Source organism: Empidonax traillii, unplaced genomic scaffold, assembly GCF_003031625.1.
Source record: "Empidonax traillii isolate 1590-97213 ecotype Southwest subspecies unplaced genomic scaffold, ASM303162v1 scaffold992:size1346157, whole genome shotgun sequence".
NCBI classification, from domain to species: Eukaryota; Metazoa; Chordata; class Aves; order Passeriformes; family Tyrannidae; genus Empidonax; species Empidonax traillii.
The window spans coordinates 1,154,326-1,178,322 of record NW_020956185.1 but is presented as its reverse complement, the minus strand read 5'-3'; the positions used below and the strand labels follow the sequence as shown (position 1 = coordinate 1,178,322).

The 23,997-nt window shown below is 43.3% G+C and overlaps 1 protein-coding gene across 4 annotated transcripts; it reads left to right on the top strand.

The window, feature by feature from the left end:
- Positions 1–159: 159 nt before the first annotated feature.
- On the top strand, positions 160–23,992 carry BUB1B (BUB1 mitotic checkpoint serine/threonine kinase B). Of its 4 annotated transcripts, XM_027903719.1 has the most exons (25): positions 160–164; positions 3,270–3,278; positions 4,277–4,438; positions 4,792–4,851; positions 5,137–5,281; positions 6,030–6,226; positions 6,306–6,484; positions 6,600–6,793; positions 8,937–9,031; positions 10,812–11,035; positions 11,300–11,412; positions 11,717–11,814; positions 12,086–12,138; positions 12,607–12,708; positions 12,945–13,029; positions 13,400–13,502; positions 13,871–14,157; positions 15,062–15,249; positions 16,549–16,695; positions 16,859–16,971; positions 17,261–17,422; positions 18,110–18,252; positions 19,765–19,936; positions 20,311–20,417; positions 22,979–23,992. In XM_027903719.1, exons 3-25 carry the CDS (start codon positions 4,296–4,298, stop codon positions 23,154–23,156), a joined length of 3,288 nt encoding a protein of 1,095 aa, XP_027759520.1. In that variant the 5' UTR covers positions 160–164; positions 3,270–3,278; positions 4,277–4,295; the 3' UTR covers positions 23,157–23,992. The 4 variants fall into 4 exon arrangements, with proteins under 4 accessions (XP_027759520.1, XP_027759519.1, XP_027759521.1 ...); XM_027903718.1 differs by lacking the exons at positions 160–164; positions 3,270–3,278 and adding an exon at positions 3,078–3,140; XM_027903720.1 differs by lacking the exons at positions 160–164; positions 3,270–3,278 and adding an exon at positions 3,172–3,252 and having other exon boundaries at positions 12,637–12,708.
- The last annotated feature ends 5 nt before the right edge of the window (positions 23,993–23,997 follow it).

The window sequence follows — 23,997 nt, the reverse complement described above, 5'->3', positions numbered from 1 at the left end:
GAGTGCACCCAGTGTTTGCCATGTAAACAAGGCTCCTGCTGTTGCTTGGAGTTGTCTCCAGTAAGCGTTTCCCACGGGACTGGGAGAGCTCTCCAGCAGCTCCTGATGGCAGCCCACCACCCTGGGGCAGTGCTGTCCCTGGGGCTGCCCCAGGAGAGGCTGGAGTGTCCCTCATGGCCACGTGGTGCTTCTCAGGGCTATGCTTGTTTAATGTCCGGGGAGGTGGTGGTTGGTAAATCCTGTGTCTTTGGAAGTGGTGGTTGTTGTCGTGAGGAGAAATAATAAAACTTGGCAGCAGGCAGAGCTCAGCTTCCTCCAGCTACTGCCTTACAGCCTCCAGATCCTGTTCTTCACTCCTGCCTTTTTTGGAAAAAAAAATGAATAAAAAAATGAAATGAACTAGAAGAAAATGTAACCTTTTAAGTTCAAGTCCGTCTGAGTTTACCCTCCATCTGCTTGGATTTGTTTGTCTGCTGAGGCTGGGAATGTTGAGAAACTTTTTGCATTGTTGTACAACAATCATGTCCATTTGTAAACATCTGCACGGGAAAGAAAACTGTACTGATAGAAATGTTTTTAGCAAATTGGATCAGCTTAAGGGTCTTCTGATGGCAAATAAACCTCTAAGTACCTTGAAACGCTCATCCTTGCACTCCAAAGACACTCAAATGCTTTTGGAAGTTTAACTCTACAGGTAGATTTAAGAAATCTCTTTCACCCTGTCCCAAATCAAGCTCTGATTTTGATTTCTGTACCAGCTTAGAGTGACATTTGTTTCATATTTGTAATGCAGAGCTCTAAAAAGTCAGTGAGCAAACCTGCAGGGTGAATAGCAGCAGTTCCAGTGTGGCAGCGGGAGATGTGGGGTTTGGATTTTACAGCTGCCAAGGGAGAGGATGCTCAGGGCTTTCCCAAGCCTGGAGCACCCTCTCCTGGAATAACACCCTTGGGAAGTGCCCCTTTCACCTTCCCTTTGGCCTCCACAAGGAAAAGAACAACTTCCAAATGACAAATAGTCAGCCATAAAAGACCTATTTTAACCTGATTTTTCTTGGATATTGAGTGACCTTAGCTCCAAAATGGATTCTTTTTCCCTCAGAAAAGAAGTCAATTCAATTTTGTTCTGGTTTGCACATTTTATTTTTTCATTAGTTGGTTACTAAGTTCTCATAAAAATAAAGCAGACCTAAGCAGTAAATTAAAACTTAAAGAAACAGGATTGATCCATCATACGGACTTCAAGCAAATTATGGCCTTCCCTTTTGATAAATAGATATTTTATTCAATCAATAACAACACAAGAGTCAAAACATTGAAAGGAACAGATTTAGGACTAAAGCAACAACTGAGGCTTAGGAAATGACCCAGCAGTAATTCCTGGATAGAACTCGTGTTCCTGTGCTCCTTTTGCAGAGGGGTTGCTGAAATGAAGGACAGAGGTTGGAATTCTGGTTTTCACCTTGATTTTGTGTAAGTTGAGATAAACACTTGTATGATAAGGCATAGTGGAAGACCTGAAAAATTTAAGACCCCACATTATACTCCATGTTGTGCTGGGATCTCTATATCTTTATGCATACATTCTGCATTTTAGTGTAGGATAAGTGTGTTAACTGCTCAGGTATAAAAGTAACAGATTTTTTAGGGAGATATAAGGCCATATATCCCTTTTAGGTATGTAATTAATTTCTTGTCCATGTAGTAAAGAAGAAGCCACCCATCAACACCAGGATCCAAGTTTGTCTCATCCGGGAATATGGAATCTCCATAACCTCCAGGCATCATAAATGCCTTCAGAGTCTGGGAGTTAAGCTCAGTTATGAAGGAAAAACAAAAATTCACTTTCTACTCATCAAATATTCAATTTTTTTTTTTTGTGAGAAATATTTCTATTCTTGATCAGCTTTCCAATAATAGCAGGCAGCTAATCTATATTACTCACAGGATATTCCTGTCTAAGTCTAGGGAAATTTTTTTTTGCAGCTGACACATATTTCAATTTTTACAGATCTAGAATGCAGAAGGGAGCAAGACATCAGTATTTTTAAAACCCTGAAGATGTTGGATTTAATTAAGATCTCAGTTTTCACTCAGAGAGGTGAAGGACCAGTTCCCTACAGGAACACAAGGTGATGCTGAAGAACAACTTGAAACTAAGTGTAGGGAGCTGTTAAAGCGCTTCGCCGCCACCCACCCCCATCATGAGGTTGTTAAACCCAAGTTTTTGCTTGTACCATGTAAATAAGGGCTGGAAAATTTTAATTTTACTGGGGCAGCCACAGCTTCTCTGGGCAACCTGTGGCAGGTGTTATAAGTAAAATGAAACTGAGTTGAAATATAGTAATAAAAATTTATTGAAGATTTATAGAAAATGCAAATAAGCAAAACAGCGCGCTGGCTGGCCGGGGAGTCCCTTGCTCCACTCACGGCACGCAAGCGCAGTAGGCAAAACCAGTAATTTTTATTCCCTTATCGGTTTGCCTCCCATTGTCACTTGCTGTCCCCCTTATTGGACCCGAGCTTTGCAGGTCTGGTTCTGGTTGGTTTTCCTACAGGCCCCATTTCGTTTGTCAGGAGCTTTCCTTTCCATGGTTTTAATCAGCCTTTAGTCCTTGAGGTCTCTGCTGCAGATGTCCATCTTGGATACTCTGTATCATTCTTCATTCTTGACCCTTTGATTCTTGTTCTTCCCTTCGTTACTTTATGCGTGCTATGGGACAATGAGCTTTTTAGAAAAGTAAAATACAGAAATACTTATTTAACAAAGCACAATAACTTGTCTTTCTAACTTAAGAACTGCAAGCTGTGTGCTTATCAGCTTACAATGCTGATGGATTAATGAACCATTCTACAACTTATAGTCTCCTAACTTTAACAGAACAGTGATTATAATAACATATAAATATATACATATACAAGAATATAACATGCACTACAATTTAATGAGTAAACTACTATTACTACTAATTTGATGAGTAAATTTAACTACTACTACTTATTACACAGGGAAGCCATAATAATAAGATTAATTCTGAAGGAATAATTACAAAACTATTTATTTCTCCGCGACGGAGTCGCCTGAAGGGAAACTACAACTCCCATGATGCCCCGCGGCGGCGTCGCGGAAATGAACCAATCAGGCGAGGCGCCGGCAGCGGCCAATGGGGAGGCGGCGGCCGTTTGAATTTCGGGGCGGGCTGAGGCGGCGCGGCCGTTACGGCGCGGGCCGTGAGGGGCGCGCGGAGCCGACAGGTACGCGGGGCTGTGAGGGGTGCGAGGTAAGCGGGCTGAGGCACCGAGGGGCCGTGAGGGGCCGAGGGGCTGCGGGCTGAGACCTCAGTTCTAAACTCCCATTCGGAGAATCTGTTTTGCTTTGCGAATTATTTGTTGGGGACAGTAAGTTCGAAAAAATACGGCTACGGACCATAATGGGATATTCGCGGGGGAGAACTTAACGGAGCACAAGGTCCCTAGGTAGTTGAGCAAAACATGAGGTCCGTGCTGTTGCTCTGACCGGTCTGTGCGCGCACTCCGCGCTCCCTTGCTGAGTGCTGTAGTTAAGGTGTTAGCGAAGGGATTTTGCAGCGGTTTTTTTTTTTTTTTTTCCCAGAACTGCGCATCTCTTTAGGTATTAAAAGGACTGAGTTTTGGAAAAATCTGGCTGCGGGCTGATTCCGGCTGAGGCGGCCGTGAGGGGTGCGCGGGGCCGTGGCGGCCCGAGGGGTTTCTCTGGTGGTCGTTTGGAGCTTGAACTTGTTCGGCATCTCTTGTCGGAAAACTGGATACTTATGTTACCACTATTTTTACCTAAAGCATTCAGATGCTTTATTCCGCAACTACCTTAACAGAAATTCAGATTGTAAAGGCGGATAGAAAATTACTGACCCACGGAGGATTATTGCTCTCACGCTACAGCCACTCGCAGGTGAAGAGCCAGAGGGGCTCGAATGAACTCGAGGCCCGTCCAGGCTCCCCCCGGCCGGAGGGTGGGAGTCTCGGGGCAGGGAGAAATCACTGGGAAGGGAAACGCCATCATCTGAGTGGCTTGCCCTGCAAACCTCGCCTGCCAGAGGTTCTTCATTGTTAAGATTGGGTTTTGTTTCATGTAATTCCCATGGGAGGGAATTAAAACACGAACTCCTTCTAAAAGTTGGGCATCTAAACGGTGTGTTTTGATTGCGCAGAAAATTTGGCGTGAATGGGCTGATGAAGGGCGGGTGTGTGAAGTTTCCGGTCCGTATCCTGCCAACACGTGATGTTGTTGTTGTTAGCGCAGGATTAAAGGAGCCGCGGTCATGTCCCACGAGTGCAGCGATGAGTGGGAGCTGAGCAAGGAGAACGTGCAGCCCCTCAGGCAGGGGCGGGTGATGTCCAGCTTGCAGGAGGCGCTGGCTCAGCAGGACTCCTCCAGCCACACCGCTGTGCAGCTCAAAAAACAGTGGGTGATGTTATAACACCTCCTTTCCCCGTATATTCTTCCCTCCTCCTCCTTCGCATTTTTCTATGTCTTACTTAACGGTACTAATCTCATAAGCATTAAAAAGGACATAAAAGATGTTTAGTAACTGATGTCTGTGCTACTGTCACGCTCCAGGTGTTTAGAACTACTCGCTGTAGGTGCTGTGTGGTACAGACTGCAACTTTCAGGTTTGCAGTGGAGCATTTAAACAGCAAACACAGGGAGATTTGGTTGTTCTTTTAACTGTAATCATTAAGTCTCAGTTTACAGTGTAGAAAATATATTTCCAGTGATACACATGTACTTATTGGATGGATAATTTTATCTTTTAGGGAATTTGAATCAGAAATCCGATTTTACTCTGGAGATGACCCTCTGGATGTGTGGGACCGGTAAGTGTGTTTTGTTTGGTTTGGTTTTGGTTTTGTTTTTTTGGTGGTTTTTTTTGTTTGTTTGTTTGTTTTTGTATTGTTTTTGTTTTTCCAGAAAAAGAGTAGAAAGGTCAGGTATCCTTGGAAAAGCATTTTAATTTAGAAACTCATTCAAAGTTAAATTCTAGAATAGTTTTTGAATACTGTGTTGTGTTTCAATATTATGCCTATTTTTTTTCTAAATCCCCTTAGATTGTACAGAAACTTATTCTGAACTGACTTGCTATGAATCTCTTCCATCTGTAGGTATATCAAGTGGACAGAACAGACCTTTCCCCAGGGTGGGAAAGATGGAAATCTCACAGCAGTTTTGGAAAGGGCAGTGAAAGCCCTCAATGAGCAGCAGCGATACTACAAAGACCCTCGCTATCTTAATCTCTGGCTCAAGTTTGTGAGTATTTTCTGACTCTCTCTTGGGTCTGCTTTTCCCGGGGACTTGTCCTGTCATCTGCACAAAGCTGAGCTGATTTTGGTGAGAACAGAGGCAAAGGATGTTGTACAACAAATGCAATATCCCTCTGCAAACATGTTGCTTTTGAATTCCACTTATCGTTTTTGATGGGATCTTGAGACACTTTTTAGGGTTGTTCACTTCTTTTCCAGAAGTTTTGTTTTGGAAAAGCTGGTTTGACTAAGTAGAGCTCAAATAATAATTTAAAGAGAAAGGGAAGTGATTTAAAGATATATTTTAGGTGTTATATCTGTTCTACCAGTTATTTTAGCTTCTATTGTATCCACGTCCTGTATTTGAGCCAAACCAAGCTGAGCGTGTTCTGATCCTTCCCTGTCTCTCCATTGCTGTAGTTTTTGTTCTCATCTTTTTAAAGCAGCTTTTCTTCAGGTTTAACTTCCTGAGCTGATTTACCAGTTCCAAAACTGGCAAGGAATATGCTGTACTTTATCTAAAGCTGAGATAATTGTTCTCAGGAATGCTAATATGACATGGGTCAATCACTGAATGACCTCAGATTGAAAAAAAAAAAAAAAATCTAAGAAATGATTGCATGCCCTGGCCTTGCAGCTGCTCCTCTCAGCCTTGTATTGAAGTCAGTGGGGTCTTGCTGGAGGCATCAGGATGCAGATTTTTGACTTGGACTCCTCTGCAATCCAATGGGATTAATGAGCTGGGCTTGTTTCAGGGCAATTGCTGCCACGAGCCCTTGGATCTGTACAGTTACCTGCGCAGCCAGGAGATTGGCACCACACTGGCACTGCTCTACATCACCTGGGCAGAGGCACTGGAGGCCAGAGGAAACTTCAAGAAGGCAGATCTGATATTCCAGGAAGGGCTGCAGCGCAAGGCTGAGCCTTTGGACAAACTCCAGTCCCACCACAGGTAAGGGAACAACTTACTCTGGGGTGCTCCCCTGGGTACCTGCTACAAGGTTATGCTGACTTGTCCAATGTTTTTCTAGGCAGTTTCAGGCCCGTGTTTCTCGGCAGGCACTACTGGCACTTGAGGAAAGTCCAGATGGAAAAAATGCAGGTCTGCTGGGAATTGCGGAGCCTCAGAGGAGCTCACTGGCAGATCTCAAAGGCAGGGGGAAGAAAAAAGTGAGAGCACCCATTAGTCGTGTGGGAGATGCAGTTAAAGGTACGTTCAAGAGCTGAAACAACCTGTTATTGGAAGAGTTACATCTTTTTGTCCTGGAATTTGCAATTGAATGTGATCGTTAAAGGTTAATTTGCATAAATCTTCTTGCTTATAGCCGCGAACCCAACCAGAAGCGTCCAGCCTCAGACTTCTCTGCAGCTTCCAAATACTACGAATTTTGCTGTGTTTGATGAAAATTCAGCGTCTGGAGCCGAGATTCCCACGCTTACAGCACAGTCATGGGCAGCACCTCCAGCTCCCAGGGCCAAGGAGAATGAACTCAGTGCGGGACCGTGGAACTCTGGCAGGGTAAGGAGTCTCAAAATGGGCTGGGAAGAGAGGGGAAGGTGTGTGTAAGCTGATGACTTCTAATCCCTGAGACAAAGGTTGTGTCTTTCTCCCTTATCTGGGGTTTGTGTCTATCAGTAAATACAGATTTTATAATGGAATCACAGCATTCCAGAACAGTTTGGGTTGGAAGGGGCCTTAGAGCTCATCCAGTGCCACCCTCTGCCATGGGCAGGGACACCTTCCGCTAGCCCAGGTTGCTCCAACCTGGCCTTGGACACTTCCAGGGATGGGGCAGCCACAGCTTCTCTAGGCAACCTGTGCCAGGGCTTCACCCCCTCGCAGGGAAATTCCTTCCCAATATCTCATCCAAACCCACCTTCCTTGGGCTTAAGGCCTTCCCCCTTGTCCTATCACTCCAGGCCCTTGTGAACAGTCCCTCTCCTTCCAAAGACTCTCTGGCTATGCATGACCTACTCAAGTTTAGCAAGCTGATAGAATAAGTTTTAAAAACTCTAGAATTATTATATCAAGAAATTATATTTCTTTCAAACCAGAAAAATTGGTAGAGGTGGCCTCCGAAGCTGTTGGGAGGGCAGCAAAGGAATGTAAGAGGGGTTCTCTGAGGAGGAAGAGTAAGAGTCAAATTATGTTGTAAAATACCACCTGAAGGAAGAACTTGTTGCCTGTCTTACAAAAATAAGGCATGTGCAGCATTCTGCAAGCCTGGTTTGAAGGGCTTGTGAGGAAAACAACAGAGTGGAGATCAAAAGAATTGCAGAACTGCTGTATCAGTGGGATGTTTATCCTGACAGTGGGATGACAGAAAGTAGGTTCCAGTGGTTTAAACTAATGCAGGAGACAGGAAAAGAAACAGCTGTGCTCAGGTGTTTTAGCCCTTCTAGGGAAGGGATCCAAGACAGTATCTGAAGGGAATTAATCCTGTGAAATGAAGTGTGTTGTTAGATGCTCAGATAACCCCCTGTGCTCCCCTGTTCTTTGTGGCTTCAAGAGGAAGAATAGAAAGTAATCAGGTGATAAAAATATTTTAGACTTCTCAATATAGAAGTTGTTACACGTGAAGCTTAGGAACAAAAACTGTGTTTGAGGAGAGGGATGCAAATAGGCTGAAATTCAGGGGAACTCTAGGAATATTACTCCCAGATACAAAGCAATTTGATTAAATGAATGGTAGAGTTCAGTAAATCACAGGTTTAATTTAGCTTGAGAAGAATGAGGAGGAATTACTAATGTAGAACTTCTTTTATCAGTTGCTTTGGGCTGCTGAACATATTCATTCTGGTCTCCAAATGCTCCTGTATATCTTTTAATGTCTGACCTTAGAATTCTCTCTGTTCTCCGCTTAATGAAATTTATTAGATTTCGTTAAAAAAAATAAAATAAAATATCCTGCTACTAGAAGAAGAGTGGAGGGTTTTTAATTCCCCTTCACTCAAGGGTAGAGAAGGAATAACCTTTGGTGAAGGCTTTGAGATATTAAAACCTTCAGAGAGGAAAGAAGCTTCTCTAATTGCTGGTGTGAAGGTGGCTGAGTAAACACTTTGGGAAACTTTTTGTGCTGAAGGGTCACAGGGAATTCAAATCAGCAGATGAGAGGAGTATGTTTTCAGACTAAACTCTGTTCTCTTAAATAACAGACCTCAGAAACAGTTAAGGGATTTTTGTGGTGTTGGAATGGCCTCTGAAAGGAAAACTGAAAAAAGACCAAGTCTAGAGGTCCTTGGTTGACAGGAGAAGGAATATTATCATACAACTGGGACAATCTTAGCTGGAAAATGAGGACTGAAGCATTTGTGGAAAACAGAAAAAAAGCAACTGGAATACCTACCTTGACTAGAATAACATTCCCTCTCTCTATATATGTGTATACATATAATATTCCCTCAGAATAACAGAAACTAGGATGGTGAGGGCGCATGGGAGGAGTGTCTTGCTTTTTAGGTGCCAGTGTTCAGTTGATGGGTTGTAACTGTTTCTGTGTCAGAATGGAATGAATCTTGGAAAAGTCTATTAGGTTTAATTTTTGTATATAACAAACTCTCCCAAAGAGCAGAACGGCAGGAAGAGGGAGATGCAGGGAACAGGGAGGTGTGGAGTGTCCAGGTTAATGTTGCAGCTGTTAACAGTGCCTTTCCTCCCTCAGCGTCCTCGCAGCGCCCCCAGTCCCGGCGTGGCAGTGCCCGGCCCCCTGCCCAGCTTCACCCCCTACGTGGACGAGGCAGCCCAGCCTCAAATGATGTGAGTCTTGAGCTGGAGATGACAATTGCCTTTGGAATTCTAAAAGCTCTTTCCTAAAATTCTAACTTGTTTTGCCAAGTAGTCAAACCTCTAGAGCTATAAGAATTTAAAAATCTATCAGCCTGGAAGCAATTAGTGCTGCAGCTTGATGGCAGAGGCTCCAGCAGAGGTTGCATAAGGACATGGGAAGTGTTCAGCCAGCACTGCTCATGATGTGGGAGCCAATGTCATATTTAGATGTGCTAATTAATCTAATAGCCTATCTCGGTGTGTTTGCACAAACCCATAGGTACCTGTCTTAGGGTGCCCTTTGCTGTGGAACAGCCTCAAATTGAGGCGGACTTGGGGCTGTTTTTCTGTCTCGGGAGCTCTGTGCTCAGCATATCTGGAGTTTATTCTGAAACAAGCTATCAGAGTTGCCATGACAACAGTGTTGCTTAGGTCGTGGAGGAGTGAGTATGCTGCTTTGCCTGAAATTACCTTCCTGCTTGTGCAGTCTCCCTGAAATTCTAACAAATCCCAGGAGATGGGGTGGTTTTGTCAGAGCAGAGGACTTTTTGTTGCAAAGTTGCTCTACCTTTCTATGGCTAATGATGGCTAGGGAATACACAGGCTCTTCCTGAGAGAGAAGTGGAAAAGACTGTTTGGCATTACAGTTTCCACAGCTCTGAATTGTGCGGAATCAAGGAATGCTGAGATGTGGTGAACAGCATGGGTTTTTCCTGTGGGTTTTGTAGGTTCCATGTGGACCGCAGAATAGCTCTGACCAAGGACGTGCCACAGTTTGGTTGAAGAATCTGTAAAAAATAAATTTCTGTTTAAACTATTCCTTGCTCCTGAAAGTCAGCGATACCACAGAATTAAATCTCTTGGCATGCTGGTCCCTCAGATGAAGACCTGTTACTTACTTTAGCTTTTTATATGAGGGAGAGGGAAGGAGTGGGTGGAACTGAACGTTATGTAAATTAGCTCTAAGCAACCCAGGCAGAGATTTTGTATGCAGTTTTATATTATGTAGCTGAATGTTTAAAAGTAGATTTTATTTTTTTCTGCCTTTGAGTCCATTCCGTGATCACCAGCCAAGTCATGTCTGAAAGTGCTGTGTTGAAACTGTGTAAAAATGATGCAAATCATGTCATCCAGAGGTCTGGGCAGAAGGACCCTGTAGTGACCTTGGTAATGAGCCTCCACACTCCCTAAAAAAGCTTTAAAAACCCAAACATGAGGAGTACCTATTTGCCTCATGATCTCCCACACATTGAAAGGGCTGGGAGTCCCTTCACATGCAAACCAAAATGGATGTTGTGGAGCTGTGCATGGGGCTTTCTGTGGATCTGCTTGCCCAGACCGCAGCTTAACCCAGTTTTTGAGGTCAGTTGTTCAGATCATCTTTCACTGAGGCACAGCTGGGTCAGTCCAGCAGGATTGCTGCTGCCTGTGAAACTGTACCAGTGTTGGTTCCTCTCTCCTGACATTGGTGGTAGCGCTTTCAGGAAAGCCCTTTCACACTAAGGAATTGTGACAGGACCTTATTAACTGTTTGGGTTTGGTTGTTGTTGTTTGCTTTGGTTTATTTATTTATTACCTCATTCAGAGTTATGTGCTGGCCTTTCATCTGCTATCATTCCAGTTTTCTGGTTAATTTTTCCTAACAGAACATAAGCTCTTTACACTGTTCCACAACCAGACTGTGAAATGAGCCCCGTTGTCTCCTGTGCCTGCTTTTCTGTGCCACAGTGAAGTACCCCAGAACCCCAGTAACAAATCCATGGTTTTCCAGGACTCCGTGCAAAATCGAGCCCAGCATAAACCACGTGTTAAGTGCTCACAAACCTGAGAAGGAGGACCCGCTGCAGCGAGTGCAGCACCATCAGCAGGACGCTCAGGAGAGGAAAGAGATGGTGATGTACTGCAAGGACAAGGTTTATGCTGGAGTTGATGAATTCTCTTTGGAAGAGATTCGAGCTGAAATCTACAGGAAGAAAGCGAAAAGGAAAGCCGAAGGTGTGGTTCAAAATGCATGAAATAAGTGAGGCTTTCAGAGATGGGATCATAACATTATATTTGCTGCTCTGTGTTATTGCAGCTGCTTTTCTTTTTCTGTTGGAAGAATTATTTAACTGCTCTGAGGTACAGAGACTGTAACATATCTGGCAGCTTTACATGGAAGCTGTGGAACAGGGAAAGGCCCCTTTACAAATAACTTAGACTTTAGCCATGAACTATGTGTGAAATATGCATCGGGCCTCACAAACTTTTCTTCCTCAGAGGAAATGCAAGCCATAGCACAGAAGAAGGAAGAAATACAAAGGAAAATTGAGGAGCTGGAGAAGAAATTGAAGAAGAAAGAAGATGACAAGCATCAACAACCACGTGAACAGGTATTGTCCACACTTAACTGTTCTTTTACAAATAGCTGCTTACATATGTCTGTAACAGTTTAGGATTACTAAAATCTCCTGTGAAAATTATACAGGGTTGCAAAGAGTAAAATGATGCGTTTTAACTACACTAAGCAATAAAAATGGACTTTGTTTCATGACAGTAAGCTAAGTACAAATAAAAAGGGCTAAGGACAACTATTCATCTCTCAGGGTTTTACTGACCCACACAGGATTATCACAGTAATAGTTTTGGAACCTTTCTGCATCACTGAAGAACCAAAACACGGTTTTGTTTTTATAGGCAACAGATGTAAGGGAAGCTTCGGCACCTTTGGGACCACAAGGATTCACTTCTTCCAGTGCAACAGAAGTTGGGGAGAAGCAGCTTCAGTGGCAAAGGTAAAATAGAGGGTTTTCTTTGCCAGCAATGAGAAGGTTTGTGGAGATAAGTTAGGAGTGACATGGATCGCTACCTGCCTGTTTCTGCAGGTGGAACAGACCCCTCTGTCAGCCTGCAGCCAGGATCTGTCCTCTTTCTCTCTCTCTCAGTATTTTTGATTATGGATCTTAAATTCCTGCAAGTATCATATGTTGCCTTTTTTACAGAGTTTACTGCTGTTGGGTGAAGGTCTGTAAAATATAAGAAACAAGTTTATATCTTTTTTTCCAGTGAATTCCAGATCTGTGAAGATGCTCAACTACATAAACCATCTTGTTCTGAGGGTAAGTATTAATTTTATTTTTTTTACCATTAAGGAGAAGGCTTTGTAAAAAGGGGAAGTGTTTTTTATGTGAATAGAAAGACTGCAGCAGACTAAAAACAAAAGTCTAGGTGGGTTAGAAGAATAAAAATGGGAAGGTTCTAGGAGTGCCTTTAACCATATTCAGCAGATTGAGTATCTGAGGCCTGAATGTCACTATTGGAAAGGATATTTGAGCAGAAGAGCTTCTTCCTTTGAACAGCTGGAGAGCTTTTTTCCAGCCTTCATATTTTCAGTCCTACTAAAATCTCAGAATAGTTAAATGCTACCATTAGATTGCTACTACCTTAAGTCCTTTTTCCTCAGAGGGCTGCTAGAGGAATACAACCAGAAATTGTGTATTTTTCTCTTGGGGAAATCTTGTTGTTGGGAAGGATGTGTGGTGGAAAACTTACTTTTGACCCAAATTAACTCCTGTTGCTGTTGACAGAGATTATCCCGACTGCTGAGGTATCCCCAGACACCCACAGTGGGAATGTGTTTTCAGACCCTGAGGAGGAACAGAGAGATGAGGCCAGCCTTCCCAAAGAAGGTACCAATTCTGAGGCAGCCTAAAAAGAGCAAGCCAGCTCACATACTGTGGTGGTAAAGGTGTGGTTCAGTAATGGGACAAAACCAAGCCATTTTTAATGGGGTTCTTTAAATGCCAGTTCTGTCCTGCTAGGACCAGTATTTTTAAAACTGTTTATTAAATATTTTAAGTAGTGTTGGATACACTGATATGAAAAAACTGTGGATAGGATAGAACCTCTTGGTTTTCTTTTACAGATGTAAGTCTGCTTCCCCCACTGGCTCCTGCTCCGTTTTTCTCTATATTTGATGAATCCTCGACTGTAACAAATCAGAATATAAGGTAGAAATATTCAAGATCTACATTTCAGAGGGAGGGAACACAGAAATATCAAACAGCTTTCTGTAGCTTCTGAAATAACTTGCAGGGGTGTGGGGTGGCATTTTGTTTTGTTTGTATTGCTATTTTTTATTTCATTACTCAGAGCCCATGATGAGAAAATACTCTTCAGTTGTTCTTCCTCAGCCTCAAACTATTTAAGCTGCTGCATAAACTTTCTTCATTTTGGAGAGTTGTATATATTGCAGTTTACTGGTGGTTCTGTACTAGCAACGATAGACTGAAATTGTCAGTAGAGAAAAACCCTTGAGGAATCTGTTGAAGACTGGAAGCTGCTCTAATAAATATTTAATTGAATGTAACTTTATCTTAGTTGTTCTGCAGATCAGACCCAGAAAAGTGCCCGTCGCCCACTCGCTGCTCGTAAACCTTTGGTCCCTCTGACAGCAAAGGGAAACGTCTCACCAGAAACCTTGGTAAGGACACAGCCCACCCACAGCAGAGCCCCTGCCCAGGAGCAACCAGCACTGCCTGTCCTGTCAGACTGATGTGCAATAAGCAGGGATTCAAAACTGCTGGCTGGCATGGCAGGACTTGAATTGGGGTTATGTTAAGATTACACTGGAAATTCATGTTTTTTTATTAGGCTTTAGGGTGGGCAGTGTGGAGATGTGATGGTAGGGAGTCCTCCAAAATTTAGGCAAGTGATTAGCGGCCATAGTGTTTGGAAGGTAGGAGGGTGGAGGAAAGGAGAGAGAGAAATGTTCACCTTTTAAATAAATTAAAGAAAAAAATGTCATAAAATGCACAGGCTTTTCACCATCTCTTCCTGCTTTTTTTTCAGGATGAGCTGAATGGAATTGAAGCTTTGACTGAGGATGCAATTGTGACAGGCTCCTACAAGAACAAACCCCTTTGTGCCAACCCAGAAGACACGTGTGACTTTAACAGGGCTGCCCACCTGGCCTCGACGCCCTTTCATGGGCTGGGAGCTCAGAGAATCCCAGCTCCTGCCTTCTCCCAGAGTGACCTGAAGGAGGATAGTCCAGAATCCAAGAGTGCACCTCTGGATCAGGAAACACTGGTGTGTGAGGGAGCCTACAGTGAGGCTCTCTGTGTCAATAAACTGAGGTAATGAACAGCAAAGTACCTTAAGCCCCTGAGCCTGTGTGTCCTCCACAGCTGTGGGTTTATTGTTGCAGAAGGAACAGTTTTCTGAATAGACCACGATATTCCAAAGCCAGCCATTTCTCTAGCTCAGGTCTGCTCTGCCTTGAGCAGATTCAAGAGGTCAGAGCAAGCCCACTTGGTTTTTCAGCATTGCTGCTTTGGGCCTTAACTCCATGCTTCTACAAAATAACTGGCAAAGAAATTAATAAATGCATTCTGTCTTGCTTATCAGACATGAAAAGCAGAATCATCAGTTCTTTTCATACTCATAGGCTTCTGCAGTTATTTTAAGTATGTAAGATGCATCTGGTGACTATAATTTGGTTCTTCTACAGAGGAGGAGAGAAGCACTGGAGAGGAGAAAAAACTGGCAAACAACCTCCTTTTTTATTGTTGTGAAGAAAAAAAGCATCTTATGTGGATGTTTCTTAATTTAGAGCTGAGTTTGGTGTGCTGGCCGTTAGTATGTAAACACGTCTACCATGCCAAAGGTGTTTGTTTACTTGGGAAGCTCCCTGGAAACCATGCTGGTTATAATTAGGCAGAGTTATTTCCCACCCAGCCCTGCACTGCTTTAAAAGCACTGAGAGGAGGAATAAATATTCAGTATGTCTCCTGTGGTAGCAGTCAGATTTAGTGGAAGAGGAGATAAAAAGTCATCTGTAGACTAAGATTTCGAGTATAAACAATCATCAAAGCCAGAATGAAGCTGTGACATGACTTTTGGTTTTCCACTAAGGATGGGAAAGGATTTCTTTGTTAATTAAATCTGGAAGTGCTCAGTATCCTCTCGTAGTCACTGGGCTGGCATTATCTAGAACCTGTATGTTCTGGAAGTCTGACTAGCTGATGACTTTATTTCCAGCCCAATCATGGAAGCAAGCCTTGAAGACACTCGCTCGTCAGGTTCCTCAGTCTCAGGAGGTTCTCTGTCCTCTGTTACACAAACATCTGCTATTAAATACCTGCGTATCCCGGAGAAACTGGAGCTGGCCCAGAGCCTGCCTGCTGAAACGGCTCCTGACTGTGGAGGTGTCTGTGCAAATGCTCCTGGTTAGTACTAAACCAAGTTTCACTCACAACAAATAATCTGCAGCTGTCACTAAACATGTTTCTTCTTGTCCTTCCCATATCCCCCTGCGTTTCCTGTGTGTTCCCCATTACCGTGGCTTGTGCCTGAACTCGAGGCCCTTGTTGGAAGCAGCAGTGAGGTGCAGTACAGAATGCTTTCAGCATCCAAAACACCTACAGATTAAGGGGACAGAAGTTGTTATTAAGGTAGTAAAACAGGGAGCGTGGAGGAATAATGAGGTCAGATTCTGAAATGAAAGGTTTGGACTGGAGGGCAGTGAGAACTTCTAAGGCAGCTTTGTTTTGGTTTGTCTTGGTTTTTTTCTCTGTAACGATACTGTGTCCCTCCTGATGCGCTACTTTAAAAAAGGAGGATGTGATTTTGAAATCTAGTGAAAGTTGCAGAATTTTGGTGTAAATTTACACTTTTAACTGCGCTGTAAATTGTGGTGCTGCTTCACAGTACATTTCTTATTCCTGTTGAAGAAAAACAATACTGGTACTTAAATAGTCAATTTATTTTTCTTCTAGCTAAAGGCCCTTGTTTCTCTCTGTCCTAAATATTTATATTACAGTTAGAACAGGAATGGTCACAAGAGGCCTTTGAAAGCTGGCCTGTAGAATTAGGCGTATGTGGAATGATGGTTTTTCAAGGTGTTTATCCTGCTTTAACTCCTTTGATTTTGGCTCACGATACTAGCCTGCAGACTATTCTGTGATGAAGCATGCTTGGGACCTGGAATGAAAATACAATTCCTACATGGAATTATCTTATGTGTCTTCCAGGAGGTAAAACCCACCAAATTCTTAATATTGCAATGAGCAGCAGAGTTGGAGTCCTACATTGTTTTCCTTTTCTTACATAAAACCCCTGCTGTAATCAAAGGACTGAGTTTCAGTAAAGCCCTTCATTTTAAAATCCTAAACTGATCACTTACTCTGGGCATAGACTTAAAACAAGAGTGTTGATTTGCAGAGTGAGTTTGACTTCTGCTGTGGCTGAATTAATTCAGAGCTTTGTCTCTTGTGGAAGATATATTTTGCATGATGCTACAGGAGACTCCTCGAGACGTGAGTCTGTGAGGTGTCTGTAAAGAGGAGTGTCACACTCACTTCACAAACTGTCGGACAGAGATGAATTGACTTGCTGGAAGGTGAACAGCAAATCAGAATGTGGACAGAAAGCCTGCAGTGTCCAGGGTACTTTTTCTCACAGGTGCAATCAAATGGCAGAGCCTCATTGCTGAGTTTCAGCTCCCCTTGCTTTGCTTGCCTTGCCAGGGGAGGATGTGGTTGAGCCGCCGTGGAGCGCTGAACAGCGTCGAAAGCTCTTGGAGCCTGTGCTGGAATCACTGGCTGCTTCTCCCGATTTCTACTTGGAGCCTGGAACTCTGCCTGCCATGGAGGTTGAGAAGGACATTGAGCTGGGTAGGTGTGCCAGAGCCTCTACAGTGCAGGGGGTCTGTTTGTGTGCTCGTTGGGTTGAACTGTGGTTCATGTTCTCTCACCGAGTCGGATGTGGTGCAGGTGGGGAGTAACCTGGGAATGTCTGTTTGTTGTGACAGCTTATGAATGTAACCTTTCATCCCAGGGCATGAGACTTACTGCATCAAATGGCAGTACTGGAGCAATGAAGAATACAAAATGTTTTTTGCCATTCCAGCCAACCTTTTCCAGTTGGATGCAAAGGGATTTGCAATAAAGGTAACACATACGATGGCTATTGTATGAGAATTGTGACATGGTAAAGTCTCATCCATTAATACATAAAATGTAGTAAGTTTGGCCTTCATTTCTGAATTTCCTACATGAAGTTTGCTACTTCAAGTCCTATTTCTAATTGTGGGTATAGATTAAAAGTTTCTAGTGGTGGAAAATGTCTTCCTTAGTAAAGTGGGAGAGGGGGGGAAAAAAAAGGATGAGGAGAATATGAAGATGAATAATTTTCATTTTATTCCAAAAATAAATGTTCTTTTTACATACCTTGTTGTAGGTGTATTCTCAGCCTGTGCCTTGGGATTTTTATATCAGCCTTGAGTTGCAGAGGCGTTTGCAGGCTGACTTTGACCAGAGCTTCAGTGAGAGCTGCAGCTGTTACCTGTACCGGGATGGCTGTGCCGTGGTGCACAGGGACATCAACCGCTTCACACTCGGGGTCAGTGCAGGCACAGCGAGCACCGCTGTACACACAGGGACTCTTGTCTGGCTACAGCAGGGGCTTGGGCTAAAGAGCTTCACCTGCTTGATCCTGCAATCTGCATCCTCGGGGTTTTATCCATATACAAATCAGGGCTGACTGTTACAGCCTCAGTGGGGTTTGGTTTCTCATCCGTAGATCATGTGCTTCTCAGAAGGTGATCTTGAACAAATTTTTCACATATTCTGTCTTTGTGAATGATAAAGGGCCTGGGCCAAGAACCACATAGTATTCCAAACAAATTTGCATCTGAAACTGTTGTTTAACTTCACCTGTTCCCATCTGCTATAGCAAGGTCATAGCGTTTAATGTCTTGCTGAAGGACTATATTTTAAATAAAGTCTTGTAAGTGCATTTTGAATTGTTGTGTATAAATAGGATAGAAATTAAATTGTGATTTCAGTCTTGAGTTCAATTTTCTCCTCCTGATCTTTTGTCCACTTTTGAATAATAATGTCTCCTAGGAGCTCGTGGCTCTTGTAATTCTGTCTGGGCTGATCATGGACAAAATCTGATTATACTCAATTTAGGGTGGGACTGTTATCTCTATACAGATGAGTAATGAAAAAAGAAGGTGAGCTATAAATACTTGACCTAATCTAAGGTAGAAGGGCACAGAGATACATGTTTACTGTCTCTTTCCAGGATGTTATCCGTGGCCGCAAGTCCATCATGGAGGAAGTCATCTTCCTAGTTGTTTATAATCTTCTGGGTGTGGTCGAGAAGCTGCACAAGGCTGAGATTGTCCATGGAGATCTGAGGCCAGAGGTGTTCTTTCTGGGAGACAGGTTTGTCTCTGTGTGTGAATGTGGGGGATACAGAACACTCGCTGCAGCTCTTGTGCTGCTCTCACTTCCCCTCATCTGGGGTACTGGGTTTGCACTCCAGCTATTTTAGGCTCCAGCATATTCTGGAAAGAGTAGAAACACTTTTAGGAATAAACCTTTCTAGAGAAGGTTTACACAATGATGTTGTAAAACTTGTACTAAGCAGAATGGTGTTGCTATTGCCTGTGTTTTCAAGCTTCTGCTTTACCAGTGCACTGGACCTTTAACTGGATATGGTAACTTGCCTTTGGTTTTACATATCTGAAAACCAGGAAATTAGAAGACAAAGGACAGGTGGGACTGGAATATCCAGACACCCTTAAACAGATTGCTCAGCTTCCTCTGCAGTCCAGCTTGTACCTTGATGCACAGATCTAGTTTTCTTCTTGAAGTTGTTTCCCATATTATGTTAACAAAGTCTCATATCCCGTGGAATGTGATCTTGGAACTAAGTGTGGGAAGCCAGTAACCAGAATGTCTAATGAATCAGATAGAATTCTATTACATGAATTCACTGAGGCTATTCTTGGTTATCCCTGACACGTCAGAAATAGCTGTTACCTTTAAATTTGCTTAGAGCCTACAGTCATCTAACATGCACACCCCTGAGAGTTTTTATTTAGAATTTCTTTGTGATTATTTTATTAATAACTCATTTATATTATTTACTTAATTGTAAATTACATACATACACACTGAAGTTCTTATATTTTCTTCACACCCTGCAATGGATTGTCTTGCACATCCCTTAGGGTGCTGCATCCTATTTTGCAAGTCACTGATCTAACATTGGCTTGATGGACTTGGATATCTTCTCCTGGATTTCTCTGTGGCAAATTAAAAAAAAAACAAAAACAAAAACAAAACAAAAAAAAAACACACCAAACCATTTACCAAAAAGTTAGGATGGTGGTTTGGTTTTTTAAGATGTGTACAGGACAAGTGCACAGTCTCAATTAAGAAATATGCTCAGCACACGAGTCTGTAAGAAGAATAGTAGTGAGAGCTGTGGTGTGTGGGTGCTGTTGGCTTGGCAGTCCTTGATACAGACACTCCTCTCTGCCCTTCCTGTTTGTCTTCCCTCACCTCCAGACCAGGAAAGGTTTGTTAAAGCACTGTCAAGCTTAACTATTTTTTGTATGAAGCACTCTGAGATCCTGAAGGAGAGGGATGAGTGCTAACACTGCACTCCTGTCCTGTTGCACAAACTGTGTTTGGATAACTGTGACGGTTATTAAAATAGCAGCATCCTCAGCTCTTTGGCCTTTTCCATGGCTCACTCTGGAGACTCCAGTGCCATCCCTGGCTCCTGACTGCTCCGTCCAGGGGCAGCCCTTGCAGCAGTAGTTCTGAAGGCAGCCATCAGAGGGGAGCATTGACGTGGCTAAGACTCACCTTCACTGCACTGTTCAATTTATTACAGAAAAAAAGTTTATTGGATTGTCTTGTGCTTCACGTGCTTTCTCTGCCCAGGATCTGTGATGCCTTTGCTAACGAGGACATGGCAAGTGCTCTGAAGGTGGTGGATTTCTCTCACAGTCTGGATTTGAGGTTGCAGCCTCAAGTAAGCTTGTGCAACAGCTTTCCCGTGTCTCAGACCCCTCATGGGCAGCAGCTTCTGGCAGCAAGTTCTCTTCCTTATAAGGTGAGTCTCTGTTTAGCAGGACATTTTAGTTTCTGTGTTTCCTTTACAAAATCTATTTTCTTAAGTTGCAATTTGCAAGTGCTGTGGAAAGCTCTGACCAATAAATACTGAATCTAACATCTGATGGAATCTTTGGCATTAAGTGAAGGGGACTGGCAGCACTATTGAGTGTCTGTGACTACTGTATCTATTTAGAAACCTACTATAAAACCAGAATTTTACTTCTTGAAGTTTTCTTGCTTAACAGTCTCTGGAAGTTTCTGGTGCAAAGACCAATCCAGACGTAAATGTGTGAAAGCACCCAGAGCAGAAAGCTGTAGTGGATTGCAGAAAGTGGCAGGCACTGAACTTTGTGATGTTTCTTCTGTTTACAGGCAGACTTGGTGGGCATTGCAGATATAGTCCATTTGATGCTGTTTGGGGATCATATCCAGGTCTATCAGGAGAATTCCATCTGGAAAATCAGCCAAAACTTACCAAAGTAAGTCTTTTTGCAGAGGAGGCTGCTGGGAAAGAACAGACATCTAACTTCATTTTGCTTACAGTGGTACCATCCTCAGAGCTTAGAACACAGAACTTGGGGCTGTTGCTGCCAAAAAGTGTTAGCTCTGTGGGGACTGGAACTGTGAAGCTGTTGGACTTGTTCACTGGTGGCCTTAGTGCTAAAGAGACAGCTTTAAGCTGAAAATGAACAGTCCAGTGAAGAAGTTTTGCTTTGTCCATCCTTTCAGACCACACTGCCATAGGCTCTCTCTTTGCACCTCACAGGCCAAGCCTGGAGAAGTTACTAAGTGAGTGGGTGGTGAGGGGACAGAAAAGATCCCATGAGCATGTTGCTCTGGGAGTGGATTAGTTTGGTTTGTTCTTCATTCTGCTGTGACACTGAGGCCAGGGGTGTCTGGAACAGCTGCAGAAACAATATACGTGCACAGGAAGGAAAAGAATTTACAATGGTCGTTTAAGATGCAAGTGCAAACATCTTCTTTTTGGAAGCTGCTGTTTATCCTCAGGTATTAATTGCTATTGCTCTCTTTTAGCCACGTGTTTTGGCTGGAGGATTGCTCTGCCTTCCTCTGCTCTTTGTTAGTTCTTAGACTTGTTCATATTCTTAGCCACATCCTGCAGCATTCTCTGCCTTGGCACTTCATAAGGATTTTCCAGAGCTCTCCCCCCATGACAGCCGTTCCTGTGTTCAGGATCATGGATACTGGTGGCAGTGCCTGTGTGGATACACTTTTGACAGCACTGCTTGAAGGAAAGCTTGTGCCAGTGTGGAGCTGTCCAGTTCCCTAGCAACCTGCACTGCTCACACCTCCCAGCTGGTTGTGTTCAAGCCTTTGGGGAAAGCCTCATCTGCTGCTGTGTACAGGGGAGGAAATGCCTTTTTTTTTCTTTACTGGGCATATACCTGGTTTTCTACTACTGATTCCTTTTCAATTCTGCAAGAGATTACATTGAGCTACTGCAGATGAGGCCTGAGTTGAGAAGGCTGGAACATGGTTTTGGGGACCTGATCAGGATGTGGGGATGGGGAAAATAGCAATAACTGTCTGGATAATTGGAGCAGGAGGAACAGTAAGTCTGAATTTGGAAGGATAGGGCTGACTGTCATTGGAGTTTGGAGGGGAGGGGTCAACTGGGAAGGAATTGCAGTAAAAGCTGGTGACACTGGATCAAAAAAGTAAGGATTCTGATAAAGGTAGAACTTTGAGGGAGACTTGGGCAGAAGAGGAGTGAGCCCTGGGAAGGGCTAGAGGAGATGAAGGAAGAAGCTGGGCATGAGTTCTGTGGAGCTGGAACCAGGCTGGAATGGCTCATTGCTCACCGGGGTGCATCAGTTCCTAACTTAAGAGTTATAAGGAATTTCTTTTCCATCATGTCTTGTGCTTTGCTTCTGAAAGTGATAGAGACTTAAGGAAAGGTGAATGGGAGGGGTTTTACTGTTATTAAAGAATGGATTTGGGGATGTTTCAGTTCCCAGAGTCTTTTTAGTTTTTCTGGTTTTGCTATATACTATTTTAGGAAACTTCATCTGTGCAAGTTTGTGAGGTAGGATAAAGAAGCTGTGTTTGAAATTTTAGGACTCTTTTTGTTACTCAGAACTCCTTAGACCTCCTTACCAACACTTAATCTCTTCTGCTATGCCTCTTACTCATTGAAGCCCACGGAGAAAATGGCCTCAAGTCTTGCATATTTTTTGCTGGGTTAGGTTCTACATGACTTAATATTTTAGCAAATTTAAGACTAAGTAGTGTAATTGTACAGGCTGGGTTCCTTCTGAGACTCTGGCTGCTGCTGTTTGGTGAGTCACTTATATAAAGCAGAGGCAGATGATTTGTTCCCAAGCCACTGTACCTCCTGGCTCGGGGGAGAAAGTGCTGCAGTAGTCAGTAGCAGTGCAAGACTGAAGAACAAAGGGTTAGTTCTGATATCAGTTTGCTGAGACTTAAATGAGTCACTTAACCTTTTTATTCGTGTTGTGTGGGTACGTCTGGGAGAGAGGGGATTTATTACTGTGAATCGTCTCTGAAATGTTATCGATACAGAACTCTGGCAGATGGAAGGCAGGGAAAAAAACAAAGTAAAACTGGCTGTAAAACACCTTTGAAAAAATCATTTTATTTCTCTTGTAGCTTTCCTTTAATACTGCCCAGTTAACTTAGCTTGCAAGTGGGGAAACAAGATTTACTTCTGCCCCTTCTTGGTGAAAGGAGCTGCCAAGTTTGGTTCAAAACTGTTCTTGGTTACTCCTTGAAATGAGAGGTGCTGTGGCTCAGTGTGAATGGGGATGGTGCTCAGGGGCACCAAAAGACCTAACAGCACAAAAAGTGGGGTTTAGATGTGTGTAGTTCCTACTGGAGAGAGAGCAAGGGGCCCACACATATAAAATGGACCACGCATTCCTAGTGTGCCTCGATGGGAAGGAGTAGTTCGGGGGTGGATCTCCCAGGATGTTAAGTCCTGAATATAAATGCAGACTCTGACAGACGTGTATGTGTTGTGTGTGTACTGTTCCACTGAACACTGCTCTGTTTGTTTTAGGACTGTTGACAGCAATTTCTGGAGTAAACTTTTTGGGACAATTCTGAATGCAGATGGTAAGTCCACAGTGCCTCTGCTGCGGGAGTTGAGAGAGGAAATCGGTGGCATGTTTGACAGCTCTTTCCAAGAACGACTTAGTGAGTCCTTAGCTGCCCTAGGAGTAACCTTCCTCCTCTAGAACTTCCTGTGACTTCATGGAGGACAAACACACTTTGTATTATAGAGAAGAATTTGTTGCTGATTTCTTATTTATTTTTTTCCGATGTAAGCGTGACAGTGACAGCAGCTGTGTCTGCAGTGCTTCACGTGGGACTTGCTAAAGGATGTTTCTGTTGCATCAGTGCCCAGATCACTTAAGAGCCTTAGGAGGTTAACCTGTGTCTGGCAGTTTGCCAGAGAAAATTGTTTGCCCTGAGTGTCCCCTGCCCTTGTACAGCTCCTTCAAGATGTGTTTCATACCTGCTTCCCGTGTGCCCTTTGGAACACCTTTGTGCTGCCTTCAGTCGGTCCTTCACTCAGTTAGTGTTTGATCAATAAAGTTGTCCTTTGATAGCAACTCAGTCACATTAAACACCGCTGTCAGATGGTTTTGAAAGACTTGGTTTAGTGGTGGAGTGCTGTTTGCTGGGAATTGTTTGTGGCTGCTGGATATAAGAGGCCCTCGTTTGGTGGCTCATAACCACGTGGCATTTCCTGGACACTGGAACACAACCTGAATTGTTCTACTTGGAATATGCTCTCATGGGTGGCTCTCATAAGAAAAAGGAGATGAAGGCATGAGTGGAAAGGCCATAGACTTAATTTTGGCTTCTTAAGGCAAGTGTTTTGTTTACTTTTGCAAGGGCTGCAGTTCCTGATTGGATTTGGGCATCCTGCAGAAATCTCCCTGAAGTCTTAATTTGCCATAAGTGAAGTGTTTGCAGGTTTTTGTGGGAGGTTTTGGGGATAGATATTTGTGTTAACCTTTTATACATTGTATTACTGAAACCAATACGAAGGCTTCATTTTATTCAAGGCAA